Source organism: Lacerta agilis, chromosome 5 (assembly GCF_009819535.1).
Source record: "Lacerta agilis isolate rLacAgi1 chromosome 5, rLacAgi1.pri, whole genome shotgun sequence".
In the NCBI taxonomy this organism is placed as follows: Eukaryota; Metazoa; Chordata; class Lepidosauria; order Squamata; family Lacertidae; genus Lacerta; species Lacerta agilis.
The window spans coordinates 47,592,697-47,616,889 of NC_046316.1; the positions used below are offsets into that span (position 1 = coordinate 47,592,697).

General features: G+C 39.5%; 1 protein-coding gene across 1 annotated transcript in view; it reads right to left on the bottom strand.

Moving 5' to 3' along the window:
* HABP2 (hyaluronan binding protein 2) overlaps positions 1–24,193 on the bottom strand; it is a 32,508-nt gene that overhangs the window by 3,836 nt on the left and 4,479 nt on the right. Inside the window, exons 2-12 of the mRNA XM_033149634.1 lie at positions 21,852–21,885; positions 12,509–12,619; positions 11,628–11,738; positions 10,688–10,804; positions 10,148–10,267; positions 8,305–8,476; positions 6,351–6,445; positions 4,563–4,812; positions 4,163–4,305; positions 3,145–3,279; positions 62–207 (exon numbers count right to left, since the gene is read on the bottom strand). Coding sequence (XP_033005525.1) covers positions 62–207; positions 3,145–3,279; positions 4,163–4,305; positions 4,563–4,812; positions 6,351–6,445; positions 8,305–8,476; positions 10,148–10,267; positions 10,688–10,804; positions 11,628–11,738; positions 12,509–12,619; positions 21,852–21,885 — 1,434 coding nt within the window. The remainder of the gene's footprint in view (positions 1–61; positions 208–3,144; positions 3,280–4,162; positions 4,306–4,562; positions 4,813–6,350; positions 6,446–8,304; positions 8,477–10,147; positions 10,268–10,687; positions 10,805–11,627; positions 11,739–12,508; positions 12,620–21,851; positions 21,886–24,193) is intronic.

Here is a 24,193-nt window from a genome sequence, read left to right on the forward strand (position 1 = left end):
TAGCCTATTTACATTTTGTTAAAAGAGAAATTAGTGTTCAAATACTGAAAAAGCAACAGACCTGACAAGTATCAGCGCTTGTTCTCTGAAGATTTCCTGCACAAAGCATGCTTTCATCCAGTCTGTTATTATGTGCACTTCGTGCGTTACACCGCACCTGGGAAATCAGCTTTACTCTGGCATCTAACAGCTGATGAGATGATTCACCTACAGGATGCAGGAAAATGAAGAAACTCTTAACTTCCCTTCTTCCCTCTGCTAAATATTTCTTTTCAATCTATGGGATAACAGATCATCTTCTGCAACGGAAAAGCCACAACTCTGGTGGAGCAGGGTTAGAAAATGAACAAGCCCCAAGAAGGCTATCAAGCTAAAAACAGCTTTTGACAGTGAATTTCTGTTATAGGAGTTAAGCATCTCAATAGTGTTTCGCCTTTGAAAAAGCTACACTGTGTTGTATTTGCAAGATGTTGATTGGCCTCAGAAGATTCTGGCCTGTAGACTTTACAACTGCAAAGGTGTGTTAAATCAGAACTATTTGAGTCAAATCCTGACATTTGTTATGTTTACTTTGGGGTCGTTACATCAATAATTTCCATGTATTGATCCATGAATATAATTTTGTCTTCTTTTGGGCTTGCAAGTTATTTCCATAGCCCACCTTTAATAGTGTGTTTGCTGTTGCAGATGTCACAAACAGGAAACAGGTTTGAGAGAATTAGCACTAGATCCACAAATGAAACAAGTGGTGGCTGGAGCCATAAAATCTTGCGCAATTAAGTCAATTATGCATGTTATGCAGAAGAATTATTCAGCTCCGCATTTGAGAGATGTCTGTGCTGTTCAATGGGGAACATTATTTGCTATCATTCACATAAATGTAGTGTGCTATAATGATTAGGATTTGCATTGCAAACAAATCCATATCGACCGTTGCAGATAAATATACTGATGCCATCAAGCAGAAGGTTGGAAATATCTATGGAAACAGATGTTTCTTGCATCCCATTCCCCAAAATATTTTCTTGCTAGCACATGCCATGCAAGTGTTTCCTGGTTTAATCAAAAGACGCCAAAGTGTCTCAATTTGCATGTATCAGAAGATGTCACTTGAGAACCCCTGACATAAGGCAAAGGGCTGTATCCTAAAGAGCTTCCATTCATAGAAAGAAGAAGAAGAAGAGTTTGGATTTGATATCCCGCTTTATCACTACCCAAAGGAGTCTCAAAGTGGCTAACCATCTCCTTTCCCTTCCTCCTCCACAACAAACTCTCTGTGAGGTGAGTGAGGCTGAGAGACTTCAGAGAAGTGTGACTAGCCCAAGGTCACCCAGCAGCTGCATGTGGAGGAGCGGGGACGTGAACCCAGTTCACCAGATTATGAGTCCACTGCTCTTAACCACTATACCACACTGGTTATTCTGTGAACAGAAGGGGCCCTTCCATGAGTAGAGCTCTCCTTCCAGTCATGGATCTAGCCACATATTTGCACAGTTCAGTTTAACGTCGCAATTTTAAATTAGCAATGCGAATTTGAATTGCAATTCTAATGTCTTCATTGGTTGACCGGGCCTTTTGTGACACAAACTAATGGATTTGTAGGAATTATGTATGTAAAATGCAATTCTTTGCTCAACTATGAAGCTCCCTGGGAAGTCTTGGTCATAAAACTAGCTCTATACTTCAGCTAAGTCATGGGCTGTTGTGAGGTTTTTTTTTTTTTTTTAGGGAAAGGGCAGGATACAAGCAAATGTTTTAAAAATTGGAGTCATTTCTGGCATCAAAACAGATCAGCTATTCACTCTTGGGCAACATTCATAGACAGTGGACTATGAATGTGGGAGTTTGCAAAGGAGACTGTGTCATGGAAGAATGATGTTTTACTAACTCATATCATCAGCACATAATCTATCAAATCTGCATACCAGATGCTTCTTACTTTCAATATGAATTATATCAAAAGATGTATATACTTCATATTGGATTATATTGCTCATAAAACATAAGGGTACTTTTGGGAACATGATTGACATATTGTCCACCTGCAATTTTACAGCAACTCATTAAGTGAAAAGTGAAAAACTGCATTTTTTTCAGAAAGGTCTCATTATCTTATTTTTAAGCACAAGAATAATTTCCTCCTTCCAAGGAACTCACAGTATGTCACAGAGGTTTAGCTGAACTTGAATAGATTTGGCAGTTCTGTTTCAATATGCATCCAGAAATCCAGATGCTGCTTATCAAAACTTATCCAAACCAATAGGCTGGAAAATACTGTCAAAGTTCCTGGGTTTATTTCCAAGATATGGCTCAGAATCTTTATCTGGAAGCACATAGACTCATTCACTCTGATTTGATTCTTTGAATGAAGTTAAGATGATAAGTAGCATATGACAGAAAAAGGGAAAAGGAATTTGATGGAAGGTTTGCCCTAAATACTACTACTTCTTTTATTTTTTAAAAGCTCCAAACAGATTTGCACATTCTGAATTTTTAACCAAGTTTGTTTTCAAAAATTTATTGATTTTAAAATGCCTGGTAATCTGTAGCATATCTTCTCTGATTGAATTGTTCTGCAGGAATAATGAGGGGTGGTTGGTCTTCCTGAACATGTTCTCTGGCCAGACAATTAGTCATCTTATCTACAGCCAAGAATTTGGGAGAACAGCCAAATATAATCAGGAGTTTGGGAGAACAGTCAGATATAATCATCCATTTGATTTAAATGTGTAAACGCTTAAGTGGATGTCTATATCCTTCTAGAAACATGGACACCTGAAGGTATGTGACTTCATATTAGAGAAGCATCCTCTGACACCATATATCTCTCAATGCTCGGAAAAGTAACACATCCTGTTCTCACACGGGCCCACCTCAGTAAGCAGCAGTGACCCATAGTGTTGAGAAGCCAGGACAGCAACAGAGCCCAGCCAGCCACTATGGAGAGACAACCTTGCCAAAACACAGACTACAGGAAGGTGGTAATTATAGTCCATCTAGGAAACAGTGATGGCCCTCCTATCTGCAACAGCAGAGGGATCTCACTAAAGGCCAAATTGGGAAGAGGAGGAGGAATACAAAAATTAATATAGATTTTGTCAATGTATTAACTATAAAGGACTGCACCATTAAACAATAGCTTACCTGTTTCAGTTTCTCCCCAACCTGATATATAGCATTCTGTGTCATCAGGAAAAGTAGAATCAGACAAGCACACTCGTTTGACGTATCTTGTTTCCACTGCACAGTGGCCATCAATTGGTTTCAACTTCAACAAAGCTGTGGGCCGAATGGAAGACAATTTTGTGCAATAAAGCTGATGACATGTTTACTCTGAACAGTATCAGGAAAGTAATAAATAACATATTCTCAAGCTTTCTTATTTGAATACTCTTGCTTGTCAGACCACTTATTTGAAACTATAGAATGGTTTTAATTTCTTTGTTGCTATCTTAGGGTCACCAAGCTATACGTGTTCCCTGATTCTTCCTCTTGGTTGTTTTTAAATACGAAAAGCGGCTGTGGGAGCCAAAATGGGAATCGGACAGTTGGCAGAGGAGTTGGCAGCTTGACCCCTTTCCCTTCCCAACGTCTACTGAAAATCATCTCCAGCTGGCTTTCTTCCTGTGGCAGAGAAAATAAGTTAACATCTCTTCTTCTATAGGTGACAAACCATCTGGGAGGAGGGGGTGATTTTGAGCTGACAGACAGCAGGTAGGGAAAGGGTTAAGGAAATATCATGGATATGCCAGTCCCATGTCAGAAATAAATCTAGGTCAATAGCATGCAAGACTAGCTAAGGAAGCAACCAGATCTGTCATCAAACTTAAGCTTTATTTTCACTGATTTCAAACAGCTACAGCTAAGTATTTGTAGGCTTCTCACAAAATCATCCAACTCGTTTCTCTATCCTGGGAATGTTAAGTCAGCAAAAACATCCCTGAAAGGCTTGCCACTTTTTTATACAAAATGTAGAAATTGAATATATTTTGATGGAAATACTAATTAAACCTATTTTCTGAATGTTTGTTCCACTGCTTAACTCAAGTCAGAATATTTTATCCATGATATTTAGCCCACATCAAAGTTATTGAGCCTAATGTCCACTATCTCCATCTTGTAACCACACTGACAGTGATTTGAACATTTGTAAGCAACTTGCCAATATCATTGTATGGGACATCCTCAATTTCTTCATAGTGTCCATGTATAATTATCTTTTCCACATCAAACTTCTGTTCATACTGCTCTTTCCTTCGGAGATCTTTTTTCCCAAGGAACACTTCAAGGGTGTGGGCATCTGTCCTATGAAAGAGAGGAAAATGTCACAAAGAATGATCAGTTGTAATTATAGAACCTCAAGAAATTTCAAAGACAATCCCCGAGGGTCATCTAGTCCAACCCCCTGCGATGCAGAAATCTCAATTAAAGCATACAGGTCAGGTGGTCATTCAGCCTCTGCTTAAAAGCCTCCAAGGAAGGAGAATCCATCACTTCTTGAAGCAGACCATTCCACTGCCAAAGAACTCTTAGTGTCAGAAATGAAAGATGAATTTGCTTACAAAACACAGTGTGCCGCAGTAAGAACCCAACATGGTTCAATCAGTACTCCTCCACAGAAGTGTCCTTTGGGGAAAAATATGCCCCTTGAAACCTTCCTCTGAACAGAGGCTTGCCATGGATGTTTCGCAGGAGTTGATTTGGCACCACCATAGATTCTCTTTAATGGTCTTTCTGTCTCTGGTCTTCCACATGTATTAGGTCTGCTATCCACTGCAGAATTCTTGGTGACTGTATTCCCAGAGGACTGTGCTGCAATACAAAAGAAACAACTGGATATGGAAATGGTATAATGGCACTGTCTCCGTTACATAGGCTCTCACTCCAACTTTTTCTCATTTAACCTAACAACTCATAAACATACACCCCCCCCCCCCGCCCAGCAGTAAGCAGCCAGGAGCAGCAAGGAATCAAGCAGCTTATATCTGGGTATTTTTTTCTTTTTTTTCTCCCACCCCTTCCAATTTTAAAGGTGTGGCTTATATTCGGGCCAATATGATAACTCAAGCCTTGATAAGGCAACTGGGAAAATATTGCAGTATTATGAGCTACTATATAGAAACCTGGTCCTAATTATGAAAAAGTTTATATCTTCAAAATAATTGGCAACATCTTTCATATCATCATTGCATTTCTATTTCACCTTTCCTCCAAGGAGCTCAAGATAGGATACATGGTTCTAGATGGGAACCAGGCAGAGGGCCTTCTCGGTAGTGGCGCCCACCCTGTGGAACGCCCTCCCATCCGATGTCAAGGAAATAAACAACTATCTGACTTTTAGAAGACATCTGAAGGCAGCCATGTTTAGGGAAGTTTTTAATGTTTGATGTTTTATCGTGTTTTTCATATCCTGTTGGAAGCTGCCCAGAGGGAACCCAGCCAGATGGGCGGGGTATAAATAATAAAATGTTGTTGTTGTTGTTGTTGTTGTTGTTGTTGTTGTTGTTGTTGTTGTTGCTGTCTCTCCCCTCTTTTCTTTTTGTAGAATTTCCCATGGCAAAATAGCAATATATTAACTAACATTTCACAAACCTCTCGTTTCAAATATACTACAAGTTTTTCTCACACATTTCTGTATTTCCCTTCTGATCCTCACATTAGCCCTGTGAGACAGGCTAGGACCTTGCCTGCCCAAAGATCACCCAGTGAGCTTCATCGCTGAATGGAACCTGATCTTCCAGGCCCTTATCTAACTCTAATAATGAAATCACACTGGTGTATCCATCCTGAAACTACAACAATAGCTAAGCACACAAATTCAGAAGACATGGCCATATTCAGGAACCTGAGTGAGTAGGGCATAAATAGAAGCGATCCCTACTTCCTATGTTCCTGAAGATACCTTTCAATTATGAAATAGCTCCCCACAGAAACTGAACCTTGCAGCATCAATGCTGTCTCTCTCAGTGCACGAGTATAATTCCTGAAAGATCCATGTAGAATGTTATTCCTTCACTCTGTGAATGGTTTATTTTCTGCTGTACTGTTTCATATTTCATTTCCTCTTACATCTCTTGGCAATAGATATCCTGATACCTGTTATTTGTTTGGCATACTTCTCCATGCTCTAAAGCTAACAGATCCTAAAATTTCACTAAACTCTTGGGCAGAGCTTCAAGAAGACTATTTAAAAAATCATGCTAGAGTCATTACAGTTTTGTGGGCTGCGTTCTTAAAGGTAGATGGATGGAGGGTGGGGTGGGGGGAATAATCACAATGCCTGTCAATCTGAATTACTGCTACACCTTTCACATTTATTTTGCCCCACTTTATATTATTACCCACCGTACCTGTTTCTGAGCACGCGGATACATCACAGAAGTCCCACTTCAATTTGTTATTCACACTGACAAAGCACCAGGGCTTTTCGTCACCATCTGGGTTCCTGGAGGAGGAGGTTTCAAAATTCACCAGTCAGTAGAGCGTAATGTCTCAAGAAAGAAAGTTACTAATTGAAGTTCTGAAAGATAGGAGAACTGGAAAATGCTCTCACAAAAGCACAAAAGGTCCAGAGAACTCCCCTAAGCAAAAACTGTGCCTGAAGGGATAGCATGCCTTATTTTTAGGGTGTTGTCTACAGCCATTGTTTTTACAGGGTCACTGGTTTACTGTGGTGTATTAGGAACATAAAAAAACAAGACGAGCCTGCTGGATCAGACCAATGGCCCATATACTCCAGCATCCTGTTCTTACAGTGGCCAACCACATGCCTGTCAAAAAAAACTACATGCAGGACCCAAGCATCATCATCATCACCATCCAGAATTAATTAATTAATTAATTAATTAATTAATTAATAACGCCTCACCCATCTGGCTGGGTTTCCTCAGCCACTCTGGGTGGCTCCCAACTGAACATTAAAAACACAATATAGCATTAAACATTAAAAACTTCCCTAAACAGGGCTGCCTTCCGTTGTCTTCTGAAAGTCAGATAGTTGTTTATTTCCTTGACATTTGATGGGAGGGCGTTCCACAGGGTGGGCGCCGCTACAGAGAAGGTCGTCTGCCTGGTTCCCTGTAGCTTCACTTCTCGCAGTGAGGGAACCGCCAGAAGACCCTCGGAAGTGGACCTCAGTGTCCAGGCAGAACGATTGGGGTTATACCTTCAGATTATACTGGGCAAGGCTGTTTAGGGCTTTAAATGTCAGCACCAACACTTTGAATTGTGCTCGGAAACGTACTGGGAGCCAATGTAGGTCTTTCAGGACTGGCGTTATATGGTCTCGAGAGTATTCTCCTCTCCTGCGGTTTTCAGCAACTGAAATTCAGAAGCATACTGCCTCTGCCCACGGAGGCGAAGCATAGCCATCATGGCTAGTAGCCATTAATTTGTCTAATCCTCTTTTAAAACATTGAAATTAGTGGCCATCAGTGTCTCCCCTGGGAGTGAATTCCATAGTTTAACTATGCACGGTCTGAAGAAGCACTTTCTTTTATCTGTCCTGAATTTTCCAACATTCCACTTCCTTGGATGTCCACAAATTCTAGCTTTGTGAAAGATGGAGAATCTGTAACAGGTTATCTGTCATACCACAGAGCATTATCCATTTGTGCCAGGAGGAGACTACCTGTCCACGAGCACAAGCATTGTTAGGAATGGCAACATTTCTACAGTTCACACTGCCTACCAGTAAGTGATAAGCTTTTATACAACCAACAAACTTAAGAGACACTGGCATTACTTATTGAGTTGCGTAAATGCATAACATACATCTTTGCTGGCATCCTATCAGCATTAATAACTACCTGGTAATGTGTATATCTTCAGGTATCAGAGACATAAACAACAGTGGTCAGGGGTGCCAATTTGAATAAAATATTGGGGTTGGGGCAGGTAAGCCCCACCCCACATGACACGGTCACACACATTATTTGAATGGCAATGCCCATCAACTTTGAGGGGGGCAGCCCCCTGAAATATTTTATTGGGGTGGGGGTGAGGTCCCTTTGGCTCCTAGGAGTTAGTTCCTATGACAGTGGTCATTATTTCCAAGGTGAAGTCATAAAGACAACCATCCCAATGTTGGGGTAATATCCTTGGTGTCTTGGTAGCCAAGAAGAATCAGTAATTATTTGCAATGAAGATCACAGAAAAGAAATGTAATTGAATTACACTGATATAGTTCACACAGATACTGCATTTTTGGAGCGGGGGGAGAGAAGACGTATTTGTATGCATGGCATTGACATTCATGGAAGTGGGAGAAAGAAGGCCTTCCTTGATGAATGAGCAGTGGATTACCTGCAGAAGTTATGGTCACCAAGGCCATAAGAGGCAGCATCTTCAATAAATGCATTATAATTCCACTCCAGGAGACGGTGAGAATTCCAGTGAAGACAGGTCTTATGGAGAATTGTTCGACTGACATTTCCTCTGTATGAAATGCCATTTTCTTCAAAACAGTCATCAGGTCCTACAAAAGGATTGCCTTCTTAAGAAATGTGCTCTCTCACCCACCCACCCACCCCTACACCATTCATTTAAAGCACTCTTATACTACTTGAAAAGTCACCTAGGACCTGTCATTTGTTAAGGTGCTGGGTACTGTAGCTCTGTGGTGAGTAAACTGCAGTTCCCACAATTCTTTGGGTGAAGCCAATGCAGTTAAATAATAAATAATAAATAACAACAATAATTTTTTATTTATACCCCGCCCTCCCCAGCCAGGGCCGGGCTCAGGGTGGCTAACACCGAATATAAATTATAATAAAACGTAATAGAAAAAACCAAAATAACCAAAAACACAGTTAATTAAAATACAGCTTAAAATGCAGTCTCATTTTAGTAGCAGCCCATAAATCAAGACCATAAAGGGAGGAAACATCAGATGTTCACCCGAGCCAGCTATCCATGCTCGTCCTACATGGGCCAGCAAAAAAGCCAAGGTCAAATTTATATACCAAATCCCATATAAGGTGCCAGAGTGAGTCCAAGCCGAAGGCCAGGTGGAACAGCTCCATCTTGCAAGCCCTGCGGAAAGATGTCAAATCCCGCAGGGCCCTGGTCTCTTGAGACAGAGCATTTCACCAAGTCGGGGCCAGTGCTGAAAAGGCCCTGGCCCTAATTGAGACCAATCTAACCTCCTTAAGGTTCGGGACCTCCAAAGTGTTGTTATTTATGGACCTTAAGGTCCTCCTCGGGGCATACCAGGAGAGGCGGTCCCATAGGTACGAGGGTCCTAGGCTGCATAGGGCTGTAAAGGTCAAAACCAGCACCTTAAACCTGACCCTGAACTCCACTGGGAGCCAGTGCAGCTGGTAAAGCACTGGATGAATGTGATCCCACGGTAAGGACCCTGTAAGGAGCTCGTCGCGACATTCTGCTCCCCTGGAGTTTCTGGGTCAGCTTCAAGGGCAGCCTCGCGTAGAGCGAGTTACAATAATCAAGCCTGGAGGTGACTGTCGCATGGATCACTGTGGCCAGATCAGGGCGAGAAAGGTAAGGGACAAACTGCTTAATACGGTGGAGATGGAAAAACGCCACCTTTGCTGTGGCTGCAACGTGCACCTCCATAGAAAGGGAGGCATCAAAGGTTACACCCAAACTCTTGACAGAAGTTGCTGGCACTAATTGAGCCCCCTCAACCCCGTGTCGTCCTGACCCAGCCAGAGGACCTTTGTCTTCGAAGGATTTAACTTCGACCAGCTCCCACGCAGCCATCTAGCCACACCTTCCAAGCATCTGGTCAGTGTGTCCGGGGCCAAGTCAGGGCAGCTGTCCATCAACAGATGAAGCTGGTATAAATGTGCTTTAAATGTATGCTGTGGATCTGACCGACTATCTCACAGCGAATCTCATTTAATCTAAGCAGACCCAACCTAACAACTTTTAAGCAGACCACTTCCCCATTTTCTCCTTCATTCATAGCTCAATTTGTTGTTTTGACCTTCAGCTTTTGTAAAAGTGCAAATACGGACATCTTGAATCTACTTCCTGCATGCCAATGGCAACAAGGATGAGGACAAAACCACTTCCATGTGCCAAATTCTGCAGCACGGTCATATGTGCTCAGAGGCTTTCATAGATCCTTGTTCTTGGTAAATTTGTAGGAAAATAGCCAAAAGGCCAGAATTGGATCCCTCACCTATTTCACAAAGCCTTCCTCTGAATGGCTCAGGACACTTGCAGCTGAACTTGGACCTTATCCGATGCCGTTGACAGATGCCCCCATTTTTGCAAGGATTTGGTCGGCAAGATGACTGTGCTGTTAGTTTCCAGAAAACAAAACAAAACAAAAGAGAGCATTTAAGTAAGATTCATAGCTTGCACGAACCTTTGTGGACAGAAAAGTAAAGTAAAGCATAGTGGCACAGGTATGGGTGTGGGAAACCCACCGTCAAATTCCTCATCAAAGCTCACCAGGTGGTGCTGTCGCTCTCCCTACAATCATCCCTACACAGTGAGATAGCTTCACCCTAGCCATCTTGAGCGCCTTGTAAAAAGGAGGAAGTACTTCTGTCTGAATTTTAGAAATACTAACGGGATAGGCAGCAACTGCCACAATTTGGAGATCAAATTTGGAGATCAAAGGTGATGATTCATTCTTTGGTTCATTCTTAGGCATATAGGGCAGCAGCAAGACAAATGTCTGATAGTAACCATATCCCTCAAGTTTGGTACTCACCTTTGTCACAGAATGGTGCTTTGTAGGGGTGTTTGCAATGGCATCGATAATAAGGAGCTCTTAAGCTTATAAGACAATCTCCTCTATTGCAGTTGATCCTTTCACATGTGTTTTTCACTATGTTGCATGATATAGATAAAATGGACAAGTGTGTTAAGGTTATACCTCTATTGTTCATTCATTCTCAAACTCTATGTGCCTTTACTTGGAAGCCTTCCCCATAAATGTTTCCATGGTCCTTGCTCCTATCTCTGTGAAACCGTAAATACCACCCCTCTGCTGCCACCCCAAAAAGCCAGGCTTTATCATTTTTTTCCCCCTAGGGCAGTCTTCACCAACCTGGTGCCTGGAACTTATGAGAAACCTGGAAGGTACGAGGTTGATGAAGATTATTCTGGGACCATGCCTTTGCTCTCTGGGGTTTGAATCCCTTCCATCTCCTTTCCAGCCTTGATCCTTCTATGGACCTGACTTTGTATGGCAATAGCTGGAAGCATTCAGCTGAATAAAGTAAGGAGCGTATAGTCTACCACATTTGAGTACATTATTATGAAGTTCATTGAAGATAGCAACCCCCCACAATCAAATAAATATATTCAACAAATATATATAGGTGATATTTTATATATGTTAGAGATCAACACTGGGGATTTCTTTTTTGTGATTTCTTTTGTTTTGTGGGGAGGGGAATGTGACAAACACAATAGAATTAAAAAAAACCTATAGATCTAAGCTTGAAGCTCCTGGCAAGTCTCCTAGATTTGCAATAAAACCATATTTTCTTATAAAGCTGGAATGCAAATAAAATATTTTCTGTCCAAAACATAAATACAGTAAGTATGCACTTGTGACCATAACAATTCAAATGAAGTAGCTATCAAGTTCCTTGAAAGACAATGTCCCACTCAGCTTTATCTAACACTATGAAAATTCTGCTTACCATTCTCACACTTAGACCCTTCATATGGCTCGGGGCAGCGACATGTATGCCTGTTTCTGTTCCTTTCACATACACCGTTATTCTGGCATGGCATCTTCAGGCATGGATTTTCTAATACAGGGAGTGGAAAGCTGAAGCTTATTTTACAATTAGCTTGCTGCATGTGTGCAACTAAGGTTTTGTAAATGCAGTCATGGATTGGATTACCCAGTTTATTATTTAACAGTCAGTTCAAGCCAATAACATTTGCCAAAATGATTGGTTTACACAGAGAACATCTAGATTGCAGATGTCTACTAGTATGCACACAGTCAAAGAGTGGAACAAGCATAGAACACATAGTAGATCACTAGCCATCTCTGCATTCATCCAAAGCTGCCAACCCTAGATACAGCTCTATACAATCTCAGAAAAGTATCTGACATTTTGTGGAAAATATAAGGGTTTCCTCATTCAGATTTTCTACATATGACACAAACCATGGTGTAGCACCTCATGCTAATCATAAAATGACACAGATGAGCTCATATTCATAATAAAAGCTGTTGGATCCTGGGAGCTGTATCAACACAGAAATAACTATATCTCACATTTCTCTGTGTTACAAGTATAGATGGAACTTAAGTTGAAAATAATCAAGCTATTTAAAAGTTGCTAGAGACAAACATCATTTGTTATTCTTAGCAGGAATCCAAAGTGAATTGCAGAGTCTGAATTTGTTCTGTCAATAGATGAAGTTTAGATCCTTTACTGCACTATTACAATAATAGACAATCCATTAATAACAACCAGTATTCCTGTTACCCTGGAAGTAGTTTTCAATTCTCCCCAACCCCACACTTCCCCATTTCCCCATCACAAAGTGTGACCCAGTAAAATACCTTCATAAGTGACGTATTCATGAAACCAGTCAGGGAGGCCATATCTGGTATTATCCTGCATTGGCTGTGCATCTTCATCGATGTATTCATAGTAATAGCTGTCAGCTGCACCTATAGACCATACTACTACGTGAATTATAGCAGACCTCAAAAATAACTGGAAGCACTTTTTCTATAAGAGGTCCTACTACATTTGAATGAGCTTGGGCCAGTTGCTATCTCTAAGCTTAATCTACCTCGAAGGTTGGTTGATCTGGAGATAACATTGGGGTATTGGCACTGCTTAGAGCTCCTTTGAGGAAAGACAGAATATAACATGTAATTAAAAAAATGAAATACATAAAGTCCAGGTGATTTATAATTTTTCTTCCCATCATCTCTGTAGGCTCAGGCCAGGTCATCAATACATCCTTAATTTATTTTACCTTTACAACATAAGATGAGATTCAGAGAAAATGACTTGTCCTAGGCTACGAAATGTGTTTTATGGCTGAACAGGGTTCTGACCTTAAATCTTCCACACTAGAGGTCATTATCCAGACTAATTATTTTGCTACTGAGATAATGTATCTAATTGCATCCCATAGGGCAGTGTTTTTCAACCTTTTTTGGGCAAAGGCACACTTGTTTCATGAAAAAAATCACGAGGCACACCACCATTAGAAAATGTTAAAAAAATTAACTCTGTGCCTATATTGACTATATATAAAGTAATTCTCTTGAATAGGAATCAAATAAACAAATTTTTCCCACGGCACACCAGGCAACATCTCGCGGCACACTAGTGTGCCGCGGAACAGTGGTTGAAAAACACTGCCATAGGGAACAATGGAACTCCAGTTCAATTCTCACAATACTGAACATGATGAAGTCACATAAGCTCATTCTTACTGTGTCAGTTTTCTATGGCACATCCTTTGTTTGAATATTTGTCTTTATTATTTGATGAAAGCTAGTATATTTATCCTTTCTGGTGAATTCTTAATAACTAGAGCTCACATGAATGTGTTATAAATAGATAGCAGTTTTGAGAGCTTATAAAAAGAAAATACTCATCATACAGAATTAATGTGGCAATTTCAATTGTATCTTTAGAAGTGGGCTTTAGTCTTATGTTCATGTGAATGTGCATGCAGTTGCAAACACACTTGTGATGACCGAAGACATGGGCATTTACCAACCTGATGCTCAAAACAATGGTACTTTACCTCACACATAAAATATATATTTACAATTTGTATTTAAAATGGCATTTCAACAAAGAATGTGACATTTTGAAACCTCCATTTAAACAGCAATCTTATGCTAAATATTTATATCTGTATATTTTTTAGTCTGCCTAGCACATGGCTGAAGAACACAGTTCCATCATAGGATGCAGTTCATATTCCATCCCAGTCTATGACAAAGCTTCTATTGGTTTTAGCACTTACATTTCAACTTTTAATGCTCATTTCTTTTATTTACCTGCATTGTTCAACCAGCTTATTTTTATCCCCCTCATAAGTCGAGACTACTCACATACTCCTACAAGGTAACTGCAACTTTGCTTATGGTCTTTGGGCCAGGAGAAAGTATATAGACTGCTTTAGGGTCCCAATTCCACCCAGGGACTGCCAAAATCACACTACTAGAATACAAGTAGTACGATAAAGTACAGATAATTATTCCAGTCTTCGTAGCCGCATAAGAGAAGGGACATATTCACGAACAAAGGGAACAAGTGGGAGATTCTCCTTAGCTTTGATCATGGTGCCACATTTCCAATGCACAGAAACAGATCTTTGTTCATAGCCATGGCTCTCAGGATACCCATTGACAAATAGCTTTCAGAACAGCAAAGTGAAGATGGGACGGCAGTTCTTTCCATAGACTTTTCACAGAAGTAGTTGATTAAGACGGGTCATCCGCTCTTTCCGGCAGGTGTCATTGCAGTTTGTTGGAACCACCGGTGAGTTTCAAAGAGCAGGTATGGTAATGAGGAGAGTGAAAAAGCATACAGGGACACTTTTAAAAGCTCTCCCCTAGGGCTGGGCCGATGGCCTGGTGGATAGCGCTTTGCCTTGAACTGATTATCAACGGTATTATCTTAGTTTTCTCAACTCATTCATTCTGTTGCAGCCTTTATCTTTATTCTTCCTTTGCTTCTGATGAAAAAAAAATACTTTTTTGTACAATGGATGCTTTAGATTTCATATTAAAATAGTACTTTCTTTTTTTCTATGTGCCAACCCTGGTATCTTAACGGCAAAAAAAAAAGTTTCACCTCATTTATCGTTATGTCAAGTCAAGACTTCTTTTCTTCGCTCATTATTTCACAAGAGTTGAGTCTTTGCAATATGAAAGTGCTGCAGGAGTGCACGCCGGGCAGAGGAATAAGGATTTCGTTCCAAGATAAGGCCATTGTCTTCACTGAGCAAATAAACTTTAATGTGATACAATAGAAAAGCAGAGGAAACCAAAGGGAGACTTCAAGCTGACATTGCGTGGGAGGATTTTCAAGAAGTTAGATTTTCCTCTGTTTATTTATTAAATTTCATCTAAGTAAAGGTGCCTTTGGCTCCACATGTACTTTTAACATCTGCATGTCATCCAGACATTCTACAGTACAGATGAAACAAACAGGACTTTTCCCCTTTTCTGAACAAAGGATCCATTTTTGGATCCTTTGAGGCCATCTTGATAGTTTCTCCCCTCTTGAGGACTTCTCCTTGATTATTATTATTTTTTGTCTAACTTGCGTTTCTTAGTTCCTGATGAAATGTTGGGTGACATCATTTGAGCCAGCTGCATGATAGCACCAGCCATTCAGAACTTCTATTTCAGTATTTTTCACACAGTTGTTGGTCTTCCTTTGTTCCTCTTTCTGTGAGCATTTCTATTTGGTTCATTTTGTTCAGTAATTGCTAATGAAAATTCAACCCACAAAGCTGGCAGAAACAGAGAGAAGTTTATATCTGGGTTCAGACCATTTCAGTCAGCTAATTTTGACAGGAACAATCTGCTGTGTCTGCTTAATCTAGTTCTAAATCTATGATTACACACATAGAGGAGTCATTAATCATTCCATATGAATAGATATCATGAACAGACATTAGAAATGAATAGCATGTACTTATAATATATGTAAGTTGCCAATATAGGTGTGAGGTTTATTTTTATTTTTTAAGGGACAAGTGAAGCCCATTCAAACATTGGTAGTAACTGGCTCTCAGATATGGACTTTAATCTTCAACAATGACAGAAAGGTAACATTGTGAGTCAATATTTGAGACTCCCAATGAGTTTTGAATGAAAATCCTTCTTCAGGGTTGATAATTATCATCAAAACAAACCTATTTGAGCAGGTAAATTTTAATGAAAGTCATTTTTGATTCATTCATTTTTGATACACCCTCCTACATTATTTCAGACATTAAAAAACTACATAAATAGGGCTCCAGGCTTTCTGCTCCAAGCCCTACAGTTTTATTCTTCTTCTGTTTAACTGTGAATTTGGAAGTGAAAGCAGTCAAGTTGCCATACCATTTGTTTGCTAGCCTGGATGTGGCCTGAAAATCTATTTTAGGTTATATTATGTTCACTTAACCCTTCACCTGACGGGACTGGAGGTTCCCACTTTTTGCAGAGTCATGCGCTCGGGCTGAGGTTACTCCTGAGGCATATCTCAGACATCTGTCAGCTTCCAGTGCTCCTCTCTTTATCTTTATATGGTAAAAATGTACAGAGAATAATATAATATAATCTTCAGCAAGGTAGGTGATACCTTGCCGCCTCCCCACCCAGCAATTTTCTTGGAAGTAGGTGGTCCTATACCTAATCCTCTTAAAGTCAGCAATGCTTCCAAACATTTAGGTTCACTGGGTGAGTTTGAACTTGCAGAATGACTTCCAGAACAACACCAGTCAATGGTATATGAGTCCATATGCTAATAGGAAACATGTTCTCTAACTGTGGATCCCTACATAGCCAAAACAGCAGTAGATGTACAAAAGAGAAAGGCACCCACAGGATTGGGGGAACACTAAAGGTTGCAGATGTACAAAAAGCATTTAGAAAACTTATATCAGGATAGATTCCCAAAGCAGCCCAGTGAAGAATGAGCAGGTTGAGTGGATACAGAATGCTGGCTGACTGGTGGGCTGGGTGGAGAAAATGGAGGACGGAAATGAAATTGAGTACCCTGCAAAAGGAGCACTTTGATATGTTAATATTTTCAACAAGTCCCTCTTGTGTATTTTAATTGCTAATCTTTAGAGAGATAGGAAAAGCTGAAATAGAGCAGACCTCATAAAAAACACAAAAATGTTTTAAAATACTTCTGTCTCTATGTCTAGCTCTACACTGATGGCACTATGCTGTGCTGATTCTAAAACATAAAAACTGATAGAACAGGATTCAAATATACACATGGCAGAACAACAGTTCTCCAGAGATGGGGTGAAATACAAAATTTTCATGGGGAAGAAGATCCCCTTTTCACATTGTTTTTTAGGAAATGTAAGGATTAGCTTCTAACCTGTCACTTCAAGAAGCCTGAACTAATTTAAGATGCCAATTTAGCAGCAGCCAATCTCACCAGACTTCCACAGTCAGGTAGGAAATAACAATACTATCTTTAAAGCTAGAAATTAATTTAAGGTGTTATAATGGGTATAACTTTATAAGATTAAAAACACTATACTTGCCTAATTTACCACTTTGCTATCGAAGGTACAAATGGCTATTAAGATAAGGGAAGAGTATATATCTGGGCAAACAATGTCCATTTGCATTTAACAACCAAATTGTCCGGAATCAATTCAGGAGCCAGCTATATCAGTTGTACATCTCTAATAAGCATGATGAACCTATGAATTTGTTGTGAAATATAGGTTCATTATTATGGCAACTGTTTACACATGGCAGTGTCACATGAAAGTCACTGGTTCTGTGTAGCATCCACAAATGTGGTCACAAATGAGTAGATGATTTCATCATGGCAGTTAAACTTTCCTCTTAGAACATTTTCATTGGCATGGCAAGGAAAAACTGCTTCCCATATCCATTTGATGAGCACCTGAATAAAACTGCCTTGCTTTGTGATATCAGGCACCATGTACTGTGGCACCTTGGTTTTCCAGTGTCTCGGAAGTATAACGTTTTGGTTTTTGAACGCTGAAAACCCGAAAGTGAATGCTTCCGTTTTTGAACGCGCCTCGGAAGTCGAATGGCTTCCGAGGCGCGTTCCTCAATTTTCTCAATTGAATTTGCTGACCGCCATTGCGCTTTCATTGTCAAATGTTTCAGAAGTCGAATGGTCTTCTGGAGCGGATTACATTCGACAACCAAGATACCACTGTAGAATGACCACAGTAGCTTCCACATGTCAGCTATAAAACGTAAACCAGCCCTGAGTCAAACTGCAGAAGGATTAGGTTTCAATAAGCATTCTTTTGGAAGGAAGAACTTGAAAGTGTGAATCATAAGATGACGACGTTCCCTCATGTTTTTAGCATAAAGTGATTGGGGGGAAATGCAACCTGATTTTTAAGCTATACGATTACAAAGGTGGGTCCAGCTTAGTAGTTTTACCTCAGGCAGCAGTGATAAATATGGATCAATAGACAGCATGGTGAAATGCTGACACTCACCTGACCTTTGGTTTATTGCACCACTGCTACTTCCTGGGAGGTGTAGGAGGAGGAGTGAGACGGCAGTGAGGTCAGTATATTGCGAATGTAATGGCAGGAGCACCAGACTGGCTCAACTGGTGCCCCTGTTTCTGTCTCCCCTTTACCCCCTCCCTTCTGGTAAGCAGCAGCAACATAGTGGCATCCCACCGTATTGTCTGTTAATGATAGGAATACTGTTCCTTCTTCATAGTTGTTTTCTCCTTCCCCTTTACAGGGACATCTCCTTATATTTTACCTCTTTCAAATGACCTTGAGAATGTCTCAGTGTAGTATCATATGCACACTACTTAATAGCGTTTCACTCCAATTCTGACCATGTCTATTCAAATGTAAATCTAATTTTTAAAAATGGATTTACTCCACAATGTGTGCAGGATTGCAACCTTAGTTCCTTGTTTTTTCCCCCCTTTGGCATAAATTCTGTTGCCAAGCTAGGGTTTTATTGCGAAAAACAAAAATCCTCTTTTTACTGAAAGGTGAAATTGACCTTCACACATGAAGGCAAATTGGAATACATTCCATGAAACATTTTTTATTACTCCTCTTCACTAGGTTCCTCAGTACTAAATAACTTTGTGGATCTAATATCTTTTATTTAAGAAGTGTGTCTGTTCCATTCATTTAAATTATTCATAACAAGCCATTGGTTTAGTAAAGTAAAAGCAACATTAAAAAAAATCTAAGCACATAATTAACACTCAAATTCTGATACATTGGCTTATTTTAACATATTACAGAATCACAGCCTTCATTCTCTGTAAATGCAGAAAAATCTTAACACACTTAAAGATGCAGTGATTTGACATTTGTCACTGAAATGTGACTATTACACAAAATTAAATGAGACATCCTACATGTATTTTCAAAGCATAACTTTCTTCTGTGTAGTACAAAAAAGACCCTCCTCTCTATTACTGTAGTTGATAGGCAGAGATTGACTTTAAAAGCTTGAAATTAGCTTTGAGGATTTGGACGATCTTTTAAACTGCTTATACTTTCATCTGCATTTTTGTATGTTGTTTGAGCTGTGAATCAATTAGTGAATTTCTGATCAATACTCTCTGATTCATTCATTTATAGAGACCCTGTTCCAGAGAAAAGAACCACTCTACTATAGAGAACTGCTGTTATATCTCTGAACCGTCCCAATGAAGCCTGTGCCACCTTGGTTTTAACAACTGTCTAGACCAGTGTTTTTCAACCACTGTTCCGCGGCACACTAGTGTGCCGCGAGATGTTGCCTGGTGTGCCTGGGGAAAATTGAAAAATTACTTTATATATAGTCAATATAGGCACAGAGTTAAATTTTTTAACATTTTCTAATGGTGGTGTGCCTCGTGATTTTTTTCATGAAACAAGTGTGCCTTTGCCCAAAAAAGGTTGAAAAACACTGGTCTAGACCAGGCATGGCCAAACTTGGCCCTCCAGCTGTTTTGGGACTACAATTCCCATCATCCCTGACCACTGGTCCTGTTGGCCAGGGATGATGGGAGTTGTAGTCCCAAAACAGCTGGAGGGCCAAGTTTGGCCATGCCTGGTCTAGAACTATGTTTCTCAACCCATGTCCCCTATTAGCTAATATAAAAATCCCATGCTCCTCAAATTACTTGCATTTTCAAAAGGATTGAAGTAGTGTGAACTTTGATTAGAAATAACATTTTTGGGCTTAAATAATAATAATAATAATAATAATAATAATAATAAACAAAATATTGTATATAAAGATATTTATTCAGTTTTTTTGGGGAGAAATATAGAATTTTAAAATTTCAAAGGGTTGGGTGCAGTTATTTAAAATGGGAGTTCCACCAAATTGGCTCAGTTGGTACAGTATGAGACTCTTAATTGCAGGGCCATGCGTTCAAGCCAAAGGTGCCAACTTGAATAAAATATGGGGGAGGCCCAGGTAAGGCCCACCCTGCATCACAAGATGCAGCACACACAAACTATTTGAATGGCAATGCCCATCAACTTGGGAGGGGACCCCTCAAATATTTTATGGGGGGAGAAGGGACTGAAATGTAACCTCCCAATAGCTCCTGGGAGAAAGCACATTTTATTAAAAAAATGTATTAATAATATGTGTTTTCTGAGAAACTGAGATGAATTTTGTTTCAGGCATTTGAGTAACTTTCAGAATGTAAGACTTGCACCTACCTCCATATATAAACCCCACATCTAGGAATGGCTGAATCTCTCAATTTCAGTTACTCTCATTTTCTCATGTATCCCATCTTAAGTTACATTTTTTATATTTCCACATCACTTTGCAGTTCCTTTATTTCTTTAAGTCCTCATGAAAATTCACCAGCTTTTTAGTGCAAATTTATCCTGATAGACCCATTTTTGCAAAGCAATGTTTCCCCAATACAATGCATTTGTGTGTATTATTTTCACTAATATATGCTTTTTGATGCTTATTTTAGCCTACTGTTTGCATTTTTGTAAACATTATTTGATTGGACAACAGCATTGCAAAATTCGGAGTGTGAATTTTGAAGGATTTCAGTTATTGTACTGTTTTGAATTACTTAGGTTTGCCTTTAAATAGTAACTGAGTGAAATTTCTTCCCCATCCCTAGTCCAAGAAGTTGGACTGTTTATTTCTAAGGTTAGTAAAGGTCTCCAGCTGTACAAAGTTGTACCATTTTGTATATAATATAGTTTTCAAAAAGTACAAGATGACAAATAGAAAATGATGGCCCAACATTATATTGAAATGTGCCATTCCAAAATAATATAAAGATCGATGCTTTCTGTATAAACATATTTTTCATAGTATGTGAGGAGTACCTCAGAGAAGTATTACATAGTTTTTGACATAAATTTATTCCAAACTCTGTAAACTTTAATACAGGAAGTAAAGCAGATCACTTTCCATAACATGTAATACACATTTTATCTGCTATTAATTCATTACTGCTTTTGCGTCAGACTTACCAACCACCAGAATATAATGTTCAGTATTCTCCTATACATGTCTACTCAGAAGTATGCAGTATTGAACTCAATGGGACTTACTTCTGAGTAGACATTCGTTCATTCATTCATTCCCATTTAGGTATCATTTCCTGTTAAACATCTCAAAGTAATTTAACAACAGAAACATCAGTAATAGAAACGTATGTAAAACAATTTGATATATAAAAACCAATTCAAACAATTTCCTATAAAGACAATTTCAAACCCAATAGGTTATATTCAGTGCTGCTGTTTTGCTAGTGCAGCAGATTTCTGTTTGCGAAACCAAACTTTACCCTCCTTCTTTCCCCTAAAGTGCTTAACCACCAACCCCCAAAGTTTTGTTCCAGAGGATTGGAGGATCCTCCAGAGCAGATTTTGAGGGCACCCGAGAGAGGAGAGAAGGGGAAATCTCTCTGCATAGTGCTGGATGCAACCCAGAGCAAATACAGCCTAGAATAAAAAATATCCACTTAAAAGAGCAGTTGAAAAAGGACATGCATAGGATTGTGCTGTTAATTTTCCACACTGCCAACAAAAGTTTCAAGTCTTATTCCACCAAAATCAGTGGATTTGCTAAGCTGCTTAAAATCAAACCTTCAATTATGCTTCTTGCTCAGTTAAGTTATAGCCTCCTTAGCTATATGATAGTGCACATGTTCTGAAGTATTTGCTACAAGGGGAAAAGAAGAAGTTATATTGCTTACCAGCTTGCTGGTCAAATGACAGGATATAAAAAAGCTGCAAGAAAAGAAGAAAAATGGACATGTATAAAGCCAACTAAGTCAGATTTTAGGCACTGCCTGGGAAGTCCTTTTAATAAAGCTACTGCATTTGGAAATTGGATTACCCTAAACCCTTCCTTGTTACGCAAAGCAAATGCATTTGAACAATGCAGACGGTAACGTTGTGCAGTTTTCAAGGACGAAGTTGCACATTTATTTATTTAAAATCGTCTCTATGCAGCTTTCTCATAACAATTTCAAAAGCAGCTCACAAACTCAACCAATACTTTATGTTCCATGGATAATCTCTGCTGGACAATGGATAGATCATTTCAGAGGGGAGAAGAGAGACAGATTTAGATTTCTAGGACTCCACTTCTCTGAAAGGCTTTATAGTCCTTCCCATAAATCCTATTTACTAATAGTGAACTCATTCTTTGAGTGCTGATTATTATGTATCCAAAATGACACTATCCACAAACAAGGGAAAAGTATCAACACTAGACCTGGGGAGAACTGCTTAGCTGGGTATAATAAATACATACCTAAATGCAACTTTAAGGAAAACACCTTAAGGTGGGAACAGTTCTTCTTTAAAAGCTGAATCAGGACTATCCTGAAGGCATAAGGGACAATCTCGACTTCACCATTTTTCTGCATGCCTTGCATTCTTTTTCTTTTTTTTTAATTTTAATAAACAAATTACAAACTTACATATACATACACATACACGTACATAATACAAATACATACAAACACTTAATACAAATACACAATACACATTACACTTACCTACACTAAAGAATATGATTACATATAATTTTAATCCGAATAATTTTTATTAAGTAAATTCTTTTAAAAATAATGTCTTTTTCTAGCCTCCTGAGTGCTTCAGTAAGGCTGAAATTATTCATAGTTTCTTCCTGAGGCTTCCCATTTTATCTCTTCATTAAATTTAATATAGCATAAACTTTCAATATGTGTATTTTTAAGACTAAGCCCGAAAATTATTCTTTTAATGTTGTCTTTTGCTTCCGTTTTCTTTTCCTTTTCCTTTCCCCCCCGCTTTATAGTACGGCAGGGGCTATTCTATAATTACCACTGTATTGGTGTTGCACCTTTTCTTTAGATATAGTATGAAATCGTTCCACTCTTTTGTAAATTTTTCTTTCGGATTGCATTCTTAAAATAGATGGGTAATGTCCAACATTGCAAAGGCAGGCACCCACTCATGAATAGGGTCTTCTCCTTCCTCTCCATCCCCTGCAGCTGCCCGTGTGCCCTGCAAATCTGCTCTTTGTGGGGGACCCTCCAGAGCAGATTTCAGGGGTGCACAAAGGGCTGGAGTGGTTGGGGAGAGAAGGATGCCAGAAGTCCCATTGCTCCAACAGGTTTTTGTTGTGCAAGTGGATGGACCACTGGGTATCACCAAGTAACGCAGGCATATTTCAATTGCAGAATGATAGAATAGATTACCTTTGAGGTTCTCATGCCCAGCTTCATGATTCTATCATCTTTTTATTTCTTAAAGGTAAAGGTAAAGGGACCCCTGATCATTAGGTCCAGTCATGAACGACTCTGGGGTTGCACCGCTCATCTCGCTTTATTGGCCGAGGGAGCCGGTGTACAGCTTCCGGGTCATGTGGCCAGCATGACTAAGCTGCTTCTGGCGAACCAGAGCAGCGCACGGAAACATCGTTTACCTTCCCGTCGGAGCAGTACCTATTTATCTACTTGCACTTTGACGTGCTTTCGAACTGCTAGGTTGGCAGGAGCAAGGACCGAGCAACAGGAGCTCACCCCATTATGGGGATTCGAACTGCCGACCTTTTGATCAGTAAGCCCTAGGCTCCATGGTTTAACCCACAGCACCACCCGAGTCCCCTTTTTCTTTCTTACCCAAGTTCTAATGTTAAAGCCACCTAGAATGCTTAGCGGCGAGAGTTAAGACACCCACCACTTGCTTGCTACTCTAGTATATAAATTCAGCACGCTCCTGAATATATATACTATAACCAGTATTTTAACTATTGAACTACAAGCTAGTACAAATGCCACCATTTAAAGCCTGCAATCTTTCATTTGCTTGTCCATTTCTTTTTTGCTTGTTATGTTCTACGTAGCCAGAAGAGGGAGGGCTTGTCTTTCAAAGTTTGAAAGGAAATGAAAAATAGGTACTGATACTGTGTTTCACAAAACTAATTGTTTCTGCTATCCAGCGTAGCTAGATACTGCATTTTTATTATGGGACAAACATGCTAAATACCATAATTGTGTATAATTTTGTATAATATACATGCTAATTCTGTAAACAGCTGAGAAAA